Below are 13,980 nucleotides of genomic sequence, written 5' to 3' on the forward strand. Positions count from 1 at the left end.
TCCAGCTTTCCAGTTTGCATTCAGAGTGGCGTTTGTACCAGGTACCAAAAATACTAAATACGAACAAGCTGCTAAACTGCAGAAGTCCCCAGTGCAAGGGGAAGATCCCCTCAACTCATTCATTTGTATTCATTTGATCTTTTCTGTGCGAATTTATTCTGAAACAGCATATAGAAATAGCAGAGAAGAAAAGTCTGGACAGTGGAAGCAGGGGTAAAGACTTTTTAAACATTCATTTTCTAAAGGGGTTTCTAAAATGGTAAAAAGGTAAAGGACCCCCGGACGGTTAAGTCCAGTCAAAGGCAACTATGGGGTTGCGGCACTCATCTCGCTTTCTGGCCAAGTGAGCCGGCGTTTGTCCGCGTACAGCTTTCCGGGTCACGTGGCCAACATGACTAAACCGCTTCTGGCACCTATTTATCTACTTGCACTGGCAGGAGCTGCGACAGAGCAACGGGAGCTCACCCTGTTGTGGGAATTCGAATTGCTGACCTTCTGATCGGCAAGCCCAAGAGGCTCAGTGGTTTAGACCACATCCCTAAAGGCGTTTCTAACAGTAGGTGTGTGCAGGTAGTTAGTTAGTTAGTTAGTTAGTTAGTTAGTTAGTTAGTTAGTTAGTTAGTTAGTTAGTTAGTCCTAATGCCCTCATGTGGCAAAAGCGAGGAGCAATCATGGATCTTTTAAAGATCTGTAGTGGTTTTTCTTTGTTAAATGCATGCACCCGTGTTTGTACAAAGAAATATTAACTACTAAACAGCAGAGAGATTTCCCTTAAAGAGCAGGCCTCTTTTTGTACAAGGCAAACCGATGCTTTGGTTTATTTCTGCGCAGTCAAAATATTATGAAAGGGAATTGCATCCACAGTGCCATGCACCAAGGGGGTTTATGGGAGGAGCTGATGGAAACTTGTTTGTGGGTTCTGCTAATTTGGAGAAATCTGTTGCCACGGCCAATAGGATTGCCCAAACAGACACACGAAGAAGAAGAAGAAGAGCTGTGCAGCTGCTTTGCATCCAGATGTTCCCAACTAGGATACCCTGCATCTACAAGAAGAACTGGGAATGTTCCTGGCCTGAATCCCCAGACAGTCAATGCCACTCAGTGTAGACAATACTGAGCTAGATGGAGCAATGGGTCTGACTCACTCGAAGGCATCTTTCCTTCCTTTTACTGCTGCCCTCTCTGGGTCTTGGACAGCAATCTTGCAAGCAGACCATAGCTGTCAACTTTCGGATTTGAAAATAAGGAATCAGCAGCCTCACCTGTCCACTTTTGGATTTGGATCAGCAGCCTCACCTGTCCCGGGGACAGTCTACAGTATATCTAACAATCCAGGATAGCAGCGGGAAACGGCGCTCAAATAAGGGAATTTCCAGCAAAATGGCTTGGAAAAAGGGAGTTTCCAGCAAAAAAAGGGAGGGTTGGCATCTATGAAGCAGACCGGGAGCAGATGAACCCTTTCCTTGCTTGGAGAGGAACATGGAATTACCTGCTCATTTTCTGCATGCAAGATTGCTCTTTAAGACACATGGATGGGACCATTAGAAAGGCGACTGCTCCAATATGTTCTGAAGGCAGCCCTTATTGGAAGGTTTTTTTATGCTTGGCATTTTATTATGTTTCTATATTTTGCTGGAAGCTGCCCAGAGTGGCTGGGGTATAAATAAAATTATTATTATTATTATTATTATTATTATTATTATTATTATTATTCCCCTTCTGCGGGTTCTCCTCACATACCTATGAAGAGCATGGAGTGTTTCTGAGCAAATTGTAAGCCTTCCTTTCTGTCTACCTCGCGATCCGTCTACAGATAGGGAGAGAATGTTGTCAGACACTGGACCCAAGTGGTGGATTGTATAAACACACAAACACCCCTTCCCCCCCCCAAAAAAAATCAGGATATTGCATTCCTACTGAATCAGTAAATGTCCAGCTAGATTATCTTAACAGCACAGCTGCCATCCCTCAGTTTTGACAGCATTTCAAGGTTTTAGCTGCTAAATTCCGCACTGTCAAATGCTGGAACAAGAGGGGCAGGGCAAGGGAATTCACAACAGCAATTAGGTTGCCACCCCCCTGCCCAACCCCAAGGCATCTTTCCTAACGGTTCTCCAAATGATACAAACATTGCTTTTAATAAGCTTTCTCCTGATTAGGATAACTGATGTTCATGAATGCATTTCTGCATTCTGGTGATTGAAAGGGAGAGGAGGACAAGGGTTCTTGAATTGCCTTTCCCCCCATCCCTGGATAAAACAGATAAAACAATAGCAGGGCTGTTATTTTCTGAGGCTGATGCCGGTTTAAAAACACAACGATCTGCGGCCGAGCCAAGAGAGTCACCGCCAGCCTGGGATTCCCTTTCTTGCATGCACAAAGCTACCCAGCAATGACTCTGGATCTTAATTGCATCAATTAAGGACTCGAATCCAGAGAGACAGAAGACAGCTTGTACTCCTTTCCCTGCTTACTGCCCTCTGAAGCCAATTCTGGGCATCTCACAAGTACCTCTCGCTTTCTGCTACTGATCACCTCTGGAATTGACATGTGTTTAATGAATGTTCCGGGTGAAATTGGTTTTGAACCGAATGTCTAGCCAACTGCATTGTGTGGGGTCGAGAAGGAATTTTAGGCAGAGTAATTCGTTAAAGGCCCCTCTCCGCCCCCTTTACACTTGTGGAACTGCTTGGGGAATGGCCAGCTGGCTTTGGGATTAACAGGAGGGCTAGCCAATCAGCGTTGGGCACAGCCCCGGTCAAAGGAGGAGGAGAAGTGCTTCTTGACTGGCTGGCCCTTGTGCCAATCAGTGCCGTGTAAAATTCAGCTTCTGCTGCCAAGCAGAAGAGCTGCTTCCCCATTGCATTTGATCCTGCTGCAATTATGTATGCCTCCTGCACAGCTATAGCAAAGATCTGATGGATGTCGAACAACCCCGGGGGCTTTTTGCTTGTGTGTTTGCTTCCCTCTGCCTTTATAACAACTTTGAGAGGCGAGGCGCTGCGCCCCACGAATCAATCACGGTTTTGTTTATTTCGGTGGCCACATTTTGCTCACGGAGCAATTCGTTTCAGAGATGCACAACGGGGCAAGAGGGAAGAAAGAGCCAGAAAAAGTCGGCAGGTATCAGCAAAAGCAGTGATGTGGCTGTCTCTTTGCTCTGTGAGCTGTTTTTTCTCGTTGTTGGGGGTGGGAGCCCCGAAGCCACAGAAGAATTCAGTGATTTACACACACACACACACACACACACGAAAAGCTCTCAAAAGACTGAACAGATTGCCCATTAAGGCAGAGCAAGAGGGAGAGGTCTCTCCCAGGAAGATGAGGTATGGAGTCAGCTGGTGCCTCTTGCAAAGCGTAGGAGGCACAGGCAGGCAACAACAGGAGCAAAGAGACGGACCCCCGCAGGCTGGGACAAGGCTCTGGAAGGATGCAGAGGCGGGGAAGTGGAAGCCATTGCTGTCAGCCTCGTGAATCCTTTTGCTCCAGCCATTAACTTCAGCTATACCAGGGCCTGCTGGAGGCAGCCCGCATTAACCACCAGCAGGCGTGAAATGCGGGTGGCCTCTTTTAAATTAAGAGGCGCACCATTCAACTATTTCCCATGGGGAAGCATTTGGGCGACGGTGCCAGCTCTCCGTACAAATCTATCCATTCTCCAACAGCCTCCTCCTTGTGTTCCCTCTGCAGCCCAGAGCAAATGCCCCCCCCTCAAAACCCTCCCTCTTTTTTTTGACGTCATCCTCTCTGCACAACCACACTCCTCTGTGCGTCTCCGGCTCTCAGGCACTTCCTCTGGTTTCTTCCAGGTCAAAGGCCTGGAAACGATGCCTTATGAGGAATGGCTTAGGGAGCTGGGTATGTTTAGCCTGGAGAAGAGAAGGTTAAGGGGTGATATGATAGCCATGTTCAAATATATAAAAGGATGTCACATAGAGGAGGGAGAAAAGTTGTTTTCTGCTGCTCCAGAGAAGCGGACACAGAGCAATGGATTCAAACTACAAGAAAGAAGATTCCACCTGAACATTAGGAAGAACTTCCTGACAGTAAGAGCTGTTCGGCAGTGGAATTTGCTACCATGGAGTGTGGTGGAGTCTCCTTCTTTGGAGGTCTTTAAGCAGAGGCTTGACAGGCATATGTCAAGAATGCTTTGATGGTGTTTCCTGCTCGGCAGGGGGTTGGACTGGATGGCCCTTGTGGTCTCTTCCAACTCTACGATTCTATGATTCCTTTCTGCACCCCCATTTCTCAAGTAACCCCATATTTTTTTCCTCCTTGCACCATCACAGGCCTCTCTGCACCTGCTTTCTTCCATCTCTCCAATGCACATTTGCATCTCTTGATATTTTCTCCCCTGACCCTCTTGTGGGCCCGGAAGCAGAACAGCCCCATCAGGCTGCAGTCCTAGGACATGTTGGTCAGCAATGACAAGATGAGCAAGCGAGAAGCAGCAGGGTGCCAAACACCCCCAGCGGGTTCCTGTATTCTAGCTCTTCCAGTATTTGTTAGTTGCTGCACCCAGAGCCCTGCTTTCATACATTCTGGGCACCACAATGAATGAATGAATTGATTATTACGGTCACAGACCAGTTCCAGGGGCACCACAGTTAAAGGAGGGTATTGACACGCTGGAACGTGCGGAGAGGAGGGCGGCCAAGATGATGAAGGGTCTGGAAACCAAACCTTATGGGGAACGGTCAAAGGAGCTGGGCAATGTTTAGCCTGGAGAAGAGACTGAGAGGAGATGCGATAGCCATCTTCAAATATCTCAAGGGCTGCTTCACGGAGGAAGCAGCAAGCTTGTTTTCTCCTGCTCCAGAGAGCAGGACCCGAAACAGGGGTTACAAGAAAGGAGATTCCGACTAAACATCAGGAAGAAATTTCTGATGGCAAGAGCTGCTCGACAGTGGAATGGTCTTTTTTGGGAGGTGGTGGACTCTCTTTCCTTGGGGGATTTTAAAGCAGAGGTTGTGTGGCCACCTGTCGTGTATGATCTGCTTGAGATCTCTGCATTGCAGGGGGTGGACTAGATGGCCCTTGGGAGTCCCATCCAACTCGACAATTCAATGATGGGCAATTGTAATCTAGAGCCACAGGAGAAGCAACACTCGCTCTTTATGCCCACCATCTTCTTTAGCGTTCACGTCACTAATAAAACAGGAGCTGCAAGATCAAGTGTGACTCCCGGGGGCCATTCAATGGGGAATCTGCGGCCCTGCAGATGTCACTGGACTCAGCCCCAGTCAGCAGAGCAAACGGCCAGGGGGTGATGGATTGTTGCAGTCCAGCAACATCTGCAAGGCTACATATTCCTCATCCCTGGCTTAGGATGTTGTGGCCGGACCGTGTGGGAATAATAATAAATGAAGGCGAATGCGATCTTTTTTGCAATGCCTCATCACAGCCAGATGCAGGGGGACTGCCAGAACAACACAACATTCTAAGAAACAAATGCCATACACAAATTCTCCATGGCTTCGCACTTACCCCTATAGGCTCCCATTTAGAAGCCTCAGAGTTTCTGCTCTATTTCCTTTCACGGTGTTGTTTTTTGGGGTTTTAAGTTTTATAAAATCACAGAATTGTAGAGTTGAGAAGGGACCGTGAAGGTCATCATCTAGTGCAACTCCCTGAGATGCAGGAATCTTTTGCCCAACATGGAGATCGAACCCATAGTCCTCAGATTAAGCGTCTCATGCTCTACCGACCGAGCTACCAAGGCAGATTGTTTAAATGTCCTAATGATATATTGCTTGTCTTTCGGGCTGTACACTGCTTAGGGATTTTTTTTATAAAAGATTAAGCGGTATATAAATGCTTCCAAAGGCTCCTAGCTCCCAACTGACCTCGTCAATTTTGTTGCCCACCAGCATCTTCACGACGCTTTTCTTCGTGAAAACATCCAACTCTTGCAGCCAGCATTCCAGTCCCTCAAAGGTTTCCCTCTTAGTGACGTCATAAACTGGTCAGAAGGAACAAAAACGAACAAGTCTTTCCACACTCGGATGCATTTTGTGTTCACAGGAAAAGAGCAAAACAGGAAGGAGAAGCAGCTGCTGTTTCCCCCAGTCTTGGCCTATCAGGGGGTCCTGTGAGGCTGCCCCCCCCCCAAATTACGTTCGCCTGTCAGTCAGCTGACGTCATTCCAACAGCTGGTGACATCAGCTTGAGGGATTCTGCTCTGCAGAGCTGCAATTCTCAAAGTTCCCTGTGAAACCACTCTAGGAATAACAGCTCTGTGAGGGGAACAGAGAGCCTTCCTAACACCTCTCAGCACCCTTAACAAACTACAGCTCCCACAATTCTTTGGGGGAAGCCACGGCTGTTCAGAGCAGTACCATAGTGAATGGTGTGAACGTGGGCTTCCTGAGTACTGGGTCACCAATCTCAATAACCTTTGCCTGCTTGAAAACCTTTGCCTCTCCTGTTCCCGTTCATCCCTTTGTGACATCTTTGACCTTACGATCCTCCTCCTCCCTCCACATCCCTTTTTCCTTTTGCGCCATGCCCTTTAGATTGTAAGCCCGAGGGCATGGACGGCCTTGGGGTGTTTTTTTTTTTTAAAAAAAATATATTATTGATCTGCAAGCCACTCTGCGGAGTAGTTTTGGCTGAAAGGAAGATCAAAAATGCTTTAAATAAACAAAACTGTAAGGAGTGCGGTTTTGTGAATGTCACGGGCACACCTATTGCTGCAGTTACTGATAGATAACAGCTTTAACCTTGCATGACTGAATCGCGTTTTGGAACTTTTAAACTCCCCCCGACACACACTCTAAAAGGAACCTGTGAGAATATTGCAGCAAGGTGAAAATGCAACGGGGGGTGGGGGTGGGGTCTCCGTTTTCTTTGGGAAAAGGCCGGAAAGGCTATTTACTCTATGGCCTAAAACCAATGTCAAATGGAAATGTCTCGGAAGCCAAGCTGAAGCGTCTTCAGCCTTGATGTCTGAAACCTTTTCAAGAAGCAAAGGCTCCCTGCCAAGGGAACAACCATTGCCAACCCTTGGACTTAGTGGCATGGACACGAGGCAGCATTAATTGCTGTTCTATGTCTGCCATTGCCAGCTCGGCCCATAGAGGAAAGTGTGTACTTCCATCTGTTGTTGTTGTTTAGTCGTGTCCGACTCTTCGTGACCCCATGGACCAGAGCACGCCAGGCACTCCTGTCTTGCACTGCCTCCCGCAGTTTGGTCAAACTCATGTTCGTAGCTTCGAGAACACTGTCCAACCATCTCGTCCTCTGTCGTCCCCTTCTCCTAGTGCCCTCAATCTTTCCCAACATCACCTACCTCTGTCTTAATGTGTTTCACTTCAGAGTTCAGCTAATTACAACCCTGCTATGCCTGCCACGTACCTAAAATTATACCTTGAGCACCTCGGTAATAACTAGGGGTCAAAGTCCGGAATCGCTCCTGGCCTGCTGTGTCCTACGGAAAGGGAAACAAAGGTGTTTAGAACAAAGAGACCATTCGAAGCTCTGTAGCACCAACATAAATATAATAATAAACTAATAGCTCCATACACACACACAATGCCACTGCGGGACATCCCAGGAAAACAGGGCCTGGGGAGATGTCATGAGACTGGTTGGAAGTAGAGGAATGGTGGGAGGAACTAGCTGGGGAACCCCCAAGGGAAGAGGGCTCAGAGCCCGAGGAGTGGTGGTGGGACGACAAGGAGGGAGTAGGCTGGGAAGAGGAGATGTCAGAAGCTGAAGGGTTTAGTGAGCAGGGAGAGTCTCTGGCAGAGAATCTGAATCTACAGGAGAGGAGGGAGGCCAAGAAGCAGAGATGAGTCAGGCTAGTGAAGTGTCACAAGTGTCTCCCCTCCCCCTTTAGTCTCCCAAAATCAGAAGAGGCATGAAAAGGGCAGAGGAGAGTTTGGCTTCACACAGGCGTAGTCTCTGATTGCTTGGAGACAGTAGCGGATGAAGGAAAGGGGAAGGGCGCACTGGGCATCATGAGGGTCTGCAGGGTGATACAGGGGTTGCTGGGCAATATGTAATATGTGTGCTGCAGGATGGAGGAGCCACTGCCTGTTCCTCAGAAATTCAGCTAAAAAAAAAAAGCTCAACAACTTTGGGAGATCTCTGGGGTGGGGGGGAGCTCCACTAGTTGCTTGGAGAGAAGGGAACTGCCTGTGGAGAGGTGAGGACTTTCAGTCCTTCATCACTTTACAAAACATAAAAAGTCTTTTAAAAAAAATAAAATGTGGATCTGTTGCTCTGGGGTGACCGAACCCTTTAATCCACTTTAAATGCACAACCCCAAAGTTGTGGCATGCACTTGAATCCCTCCCACAAAATACAGACCCCCCCCTGCTTTTCCCTTGTCACAAAAGTGCTTCTGCTCAGTGCTTTGAGGTGTCACAGCTCTCAAACACAAACACTCTGCTTGAGAGCAGACCCAGCAGTCTTATATTGGGGGTATTTGTACAAACACAAATAGTTTTAACTCCCTAGTCAGGATATGGTTGCTGCTCTGCTTTATTAGAAGCTGGAACCGCACTCACAAAACGTCTCACTTTTTCTCAAAGCCATTTTTAAATCAATCAATCAATCAAACAAACAAACCCAAACCTTTCTTTATTTTTCACTAGAAAAAAAACATGCCCCATGTGTGCAGAAAATAAAATGGCTGCCATGTCCTCTCTCTCTCTCTCTCTCTCTCTCTCTCTCTCTCTCTCTCTCTCTCTCTCTGTGTGTGTGTGTGTGTGTCTGTTTGTTTGTCTGTCTGTCTCTCCCTCTGCCAAGTTAGGGATCCTCTCCTAAGCACGTGTTTGAAAGGGTGTGCAAAAGGTCATGTATTTGAACTCCTGGTAGCCAAGCACAGACAGATTTACAAATTCGTGTGTATGACTGTGCATGTGACAAATTCCAGAGGGGGCACCCTGTGAGGCTGGCAATAGATTGTAATGGATTGTTTTGAAGTCACTTCAGCACCAGACCTTTTTTGGGGGGGGGGGGGGAGAGAGCATCAGCAGCCTGCTTTGCAACAGAGAGAAAAGGCACTATTTACCCATATTGCGAGTTGCAGGGGAAAGTCGCCAATCACCATCTTCTTCACTTTGAAATCAACACCTGGGGAGAGAAAGGGGAGAGAAAGAGAGGAGTGAGAGCAGACCCACCTGTTTTTGGAGAGGGCTTATTGGATGCTGTGGGGACGCAGGTGGCGCTGTGGGTTAAACCACAGAGCCCAGGGCTTGCTGATCAGAAGGTCGGCGGTTCGAATCCCTGCGACAGGGTGAGCTCCCATTGCTCGGTCCCAGCTCCTGCCAACCTAGCAGTTCGAAAGCACGTCAAAGTGCAAGTAGATAAATAGGTATCACTCCGGTGGGAAGGTAAACGGCATTTCCATGCGCTGCTTTGGTTCGCCAGAAGCGGCTTTGTCATGCTGGCCACATGACCTGGAAACTGTCTGCGGACAAATGCCGGCTCCCTTGGCCTATAGAGCGAGATGAGTGCCGCAACCCCAGAGTCGGACACGACTGGACCTGATGGTCAGGGGCCCCTTTTTACAGTGGGAAGGTAAGGAAGGTGTGGCTGCTCTGGTTCGCCAGAAGCGGCTTTGTCATGCTGGCCACATGACCTGGAAGCTGTACGCCTGCTCCCTCAGCCAATAATGCAAGATGAGCGCCGCAACCCCAGAGTCGGTCACGACTGGACCTAATGGTCAGGGGTCCCTTTACCTTTACTACTGGATGCTGCATGGGAGGCATAACAATTCCAACAGGAGGAAAGAAGGGGTTGAAATAAAATGTTCAAACAGATAAATGTGAGGGTTCCCTTGCTTGTTTGGACGCAGAAGTGGTGTGTTTCTCTTCAGACCCACTTTCCCAACCCCCGCCCCACTAATATGCGGCCCCTGGAAGATGGCCAATGAGGGAAAGCGGCCCACAGGAGGAGGTTCCCTGTGTCCTTGCATTATCCATACAGAGAGGCTGGTTAATGCTGGTAGGCACAGCTCTATTTGAGTCTCCCTGCCTGGACTTGCAACTCAGGTGGTGGCCTGGGGCAGGAGAGCATTTAGGGCGCCAGTAAGGCAGCGTACAATCCCAGAGTGCCCTTTGCAATCGCTGAGGAGCAAAATGGATCGAGCTGATCCAGGGCCAGGGCCGGCGTAAGCCCTGGAACGAAATATGCAGCAACAGATCGGAAAAGTGCCTCCAAACACACACAAATTGTCCCCAGCGCTCCACGACCGCGTTCAAACTCTGCGCACGCCAGATTAGTAAACGAGGCTTCGCTTTCAGAAAGAGACGCCTCAATGATATTTATGTAATATGCAGTTCTCTGTGCGCAGAAATGGAAGGAGGAGAGAACACCCTCCGAGGAAGTACAGTTGGTGAAAGTCTTGGAATATGGTGAATGCAGAGATGGCAGAATAGACGGCACTGATAAAGATACAAATTCAGAATCTTTTAAAGAAGACTGGGAACCATTTCTAGTCTGTATGAAAATATATTTGTTGAGTAGCAGATGTAACTTTCTATTTGGAAAAATAAAATAAAATATTATTATAAAAAACTAAAGAAAGAGGAGCTTCCCAAACAGCGGTGGTTCCAATATCTCTGTTTCTAAAGAGTTAGCCTTTACGTTTAGTGTTGAAGTGTGCATAGGCTAGAAGCCTGCTCTTGATTTTCACCTGGGCTTCCTACATTTGCCAGCATGTTGCAGCAACTGAAGTTGTGGGATGTGATTTGGGGAGCCCAGGATGCAAATCCCCTCCTAGCCCCTGGAAGCTGTTGCCGGGTGCCTCTGGGCCACTTGCTCTCCACCTCGCAGGGTTGTTGTGAGGATAAAAGGAGGTGTGCTTTGTGTGTGGGGAGCTCCATGTAGGCCGCCTGAACTCCTTGGAGTAAGGGCAAGCAGAAACATAATAAATAAACACTTAAACATAGGAAGCTGCCTTTTATTGAGTCACACAGACTTGGTCCGTCTAGCTCAGTAATGTCTACACTGACTGGCAGCAGCTCTCCAGGATTTCAGGTAGGAGTTTTTACCTGCCCTACCGGGAGGTGGCAAAAATTGAACCCGGGGACCTTTCTGCACACAGTTGCTCTGGCAACTGAGCCACAACCCTTTGAAAAATTATAAATATTATGAATAAATAAACATTACGAATGAATGAATGAATAACCTGCAACATCTCTGTTAAAGCAGGACACTATTTTTACACCTACACCCAGGGACAGCTAGGGGCAGGATTCCTGCATTGCGGGGGTTGGACTAGATGACCCTGCGGGCCCCTTCCAACTCTGTGATTCTACACAGAAGATAGAAGGCTGGAGCTCACAGCAACTTGGCTAAGGCCGCTCATGGAGACTGTCAAGCACAGCTGCACCACTACGTCTGTCTCCCTCTGGAAAAAAATAACCCTGGGAATGCTAGTTTGTTAAGGGTGCTGAGAATTGCAACTCGGGGGAGGGGGGTAAACTACAGTTCCCAGGGTTCTTTGGGGGCAGGGAAGCCAGGAGCTGTGGACGGGACCTGTGTTAAGAGGTGGTGACATTTGAATGCTGGGCTTCAAAGGAGGAATGGAGGGGAACCCAAATGCCCACAACATAAAAGGCAAGTCCCCCCCCCCTCTTTCCAGAGAACAGGGGCAGCCAGCTGATGCTCACCAATGGTTGGGTTCAAGTAGGGCTCAAACTGATCCTCAGTGAATCTCAGCAGAAGGCTGCGGGAGGAGACAAGGAGAAAGAGGTGAGCTACAGAGACACCCTGGGACTTGCTTCTCTCTCTCTCTCTCTCTCTCTCTCTCTCTCTCTCTCTCTCTCTCTCTCTCTCTCTCTCTCTCTCTCTCTCTCTCTCCAACTGCAGCAATTTCTCCCCAGCCCCCTCAGTGAGCTTCCCCTCCCCCACTTCCCATGCACCTGGATTTTCCTACTCCACTGTCTCCGACCAAGAGTAGCTTCAGGATGGGCAGTGACCCAGCGTCTTCTCGCGCCATGGCGAGCTCTGTTGCCAGACTGAGCACGGAATTTGGCAGGAGCAATACAAGGGCGGCCCGCCCAACATCTGTGCCAGAAACACTGGAAGGAGAGAGAGGAGGAGTCAGAATAAATATAGGTCACACCACCACCCCTTCCTTAGGCAAGGTGCACACGATGCACTAGAGAGCTGCAGGAGGTTAGTTTGTGGCCGCGACTAGTTTCTAAAAATAGGTGTCTCAAGTCTTGCCTCCCAACTGGGCTCTGCTTGATCAGTGGTAAGGGAAAGGCACAACACTCTGGCTTCACAGACAGGGTAGCTCAGTTGGTTAGAGCGCGGTGCTGATAATGCCAAAGTTGCAGGTTCGATCCCCGTATGGGACATCTGCATAGCTCTGCATTACAGGGGGTTGCACTAGATTATAAGATCCACAGGGTCCCAACTCTACAATTCTAGGAGCCTCAGCAAACCTGTGCTTGCAAAACGGTGGAACACCAAAATGTTCTCCTTCTGGTCAGACCTCACCTGGAATACTGTGTCCAGTTCTGGGCACCACAGTTCAAGAAGGATACAGATAAGCTGGAACGTGTCCAGAGGAGGGCAACCAAAATGGTCAAAGGCCTGGAAACGATGCCTTATGAGGAACGGCTTAGGGAGCTGGGTATGTTTAGCCTGGAGAAGAGAAGGTTAAGGAGTGATATGATAGCCATGTTCAAATATATAAAAGGATGTCATATAGAAGAGGGTGAAATGTTGTTTTCTGCTGCTCCAGAGAAGCGGACACGGAGCAATGGATTCAAACGACAAGAAAGAAGATTCCACCTAAACATTAGGAAGAACTTCCTGACAGTAAGAGCTGTTCGACAGTGGAATTTGCTGCCAAGGAGTGTGGTGGAGTCTCCTTCTTTGGAGGTCTTTAAGCGGAGGCTTGACAGCCATATGTCAGGAATGCTTTGATGGTGTTTCCTGCTTGGCAGGGGGTTGGACTGGATGGCCCTTGTGGTCTCTTCCAACTCTGAGATTCTATGATTCTTCTGCTTGAAGGCAGATACTAGACTCAGTCCCCAAGCCCACTTTCAGCATCACGGTTTAACCTGCAAATACTGTATACAGTATATGTGAAGTATGCACTGCTACGTATAGCGCAGTGTGCCCAGACCGGTGGCCCTAGATATTCCTGGACTACAACTCCCATCATCCCCTGACAATCCGCCACGTTGCTGGCGGAGGCTGATGGGAGTTGGAGTATAACAGCATCGGTAAGGCCGCAGGTTCCCCAGCCCCACTGTAGGGGATCTAAGAGTGCTGTGCCTGATTTTTTTTTTTAATGCACCAGAAGGAGTTTTCGCAGAAATAGTAGCCTACTGATTCCTACAGGATTTGCTCCCACGTATGAGTGCACAGGATCCCATCTTCAGGCTGAGATCCTAAACGTATTTTAAATCGCTGAGATCCATTGCCTGGCTTCCACGGCGGGTACAAAACCAGACCGAATTTCGTATTGATTGCTCCTGTAGAAATCGAGAAGGCAAGGTCCACTATGAAAGGGTTCTCCTCTTGGGACTAACAGCCACGCGTTGGCACAGAGAAGGGGCTCAAAAGCGGGATTCCCCCCACCTTACCCGCACAAAAGAGATCCGGAGCAGGAGAAGGTCGTCATATAGCTAAGCTTTGATTCGGAGCCGGGCCGGGCCAGCAGGAGGCCCAATCGCCTCCGGAGCATGAGAAGCTGTCTCAAGGCGGAACAGTTGGGGTTTTTTCGCTCCCGCCGAGAGAGATAGAACCCATCCCTCTCCCGCACACCTCGAATTCAGGAGGGCACCTGTAGCTTTAAACCATAAACACCAAGATTTAACGAATCCGGAGTAAATAACAAAAACGGAAGGGAAGCTATTTGGCCCGTATGTGTGACTGCGGTGCAAATAGGGATGGGTGACTCCCGAATGGAGCAACTGGGTACGCTATCGATGGCCTAAGAGAGGGAGCTGGCGGGTGGAAACGGGTCCTCGGGGCCGCCGCGCTTTCCTGGCGGTGCGCCCAGGGCGC

The 13,980-nt window shown here is 48.8% G+C and overlaps 1 protein-coding gene across 5 annotated transcripts in view; it reads right to left on the reverse strand.

Annotated features, from left to right (window-relative positions):
* The window catches only part of LOC118094740 (ras-related protein Rab-18-B), a 45,035-nt gene extending 31,129 nt beyond the window's left edge, over window positions 1–13,906 (reverse strand). For 2 of the 5 annotated variants that reach the window (XM_060281414.1, XM_060281416.1), the window contains exons 1-7: window positions 13,557–13,906; window positions 11,877–12,035; window positions 11,625–11,680; window positions 9,020–9,081; window positions 7,357–7,429; window positions 5,847–5,962; window positions 1,741–1,807 (exon numbers count right to left, since the gene is read on the reverse strand). In XM_060281414.1, the coding sequence (XP_060137397.1) occupies window positions 1,741–1,807; window positions 5,847–5,962; window positions 7,357–7,429; window positions 9,020–9,081; window positions 11,625–11,680; window positions 11,877–12,035; window positions 13,557–13,657 (634 nt within the window). In that variant the 5' untranslated portion in view covers window positions 13,658–13,906. The remainder of the gene's footprint in view (window positions 1–1,740; window positions 1,808–5,846; window positions 5,963–7,356; window positions 7,430–9,019; window positions 9,082–11,624; window positions 11,681–11,876; window positions 12,036–13,556) is intronic. The other 3 variants (XR_009558444.1, XM_060281417.1, XM_060281415.1) reach the window with 2 other exon arrangements.
* Window positions 13,907–13,980: the final 74 nt, after the last annotated feature.

This window comes from Zootoca vivipara, chromosome 13 (genome assembly GCF_963506605.1).
Source record: "Zootoca vivipara chromosome 13, rZooViv1.1, whole genome shotgun sequence".
In the NCBI taxonomy this organism is placed as follows: domain Eukaryota; kingdom Metazoa; phylum Chordata; class Lepidosauria; order Squamata; family Lacertidae; genus Zootoca; species Zootoca vivipara.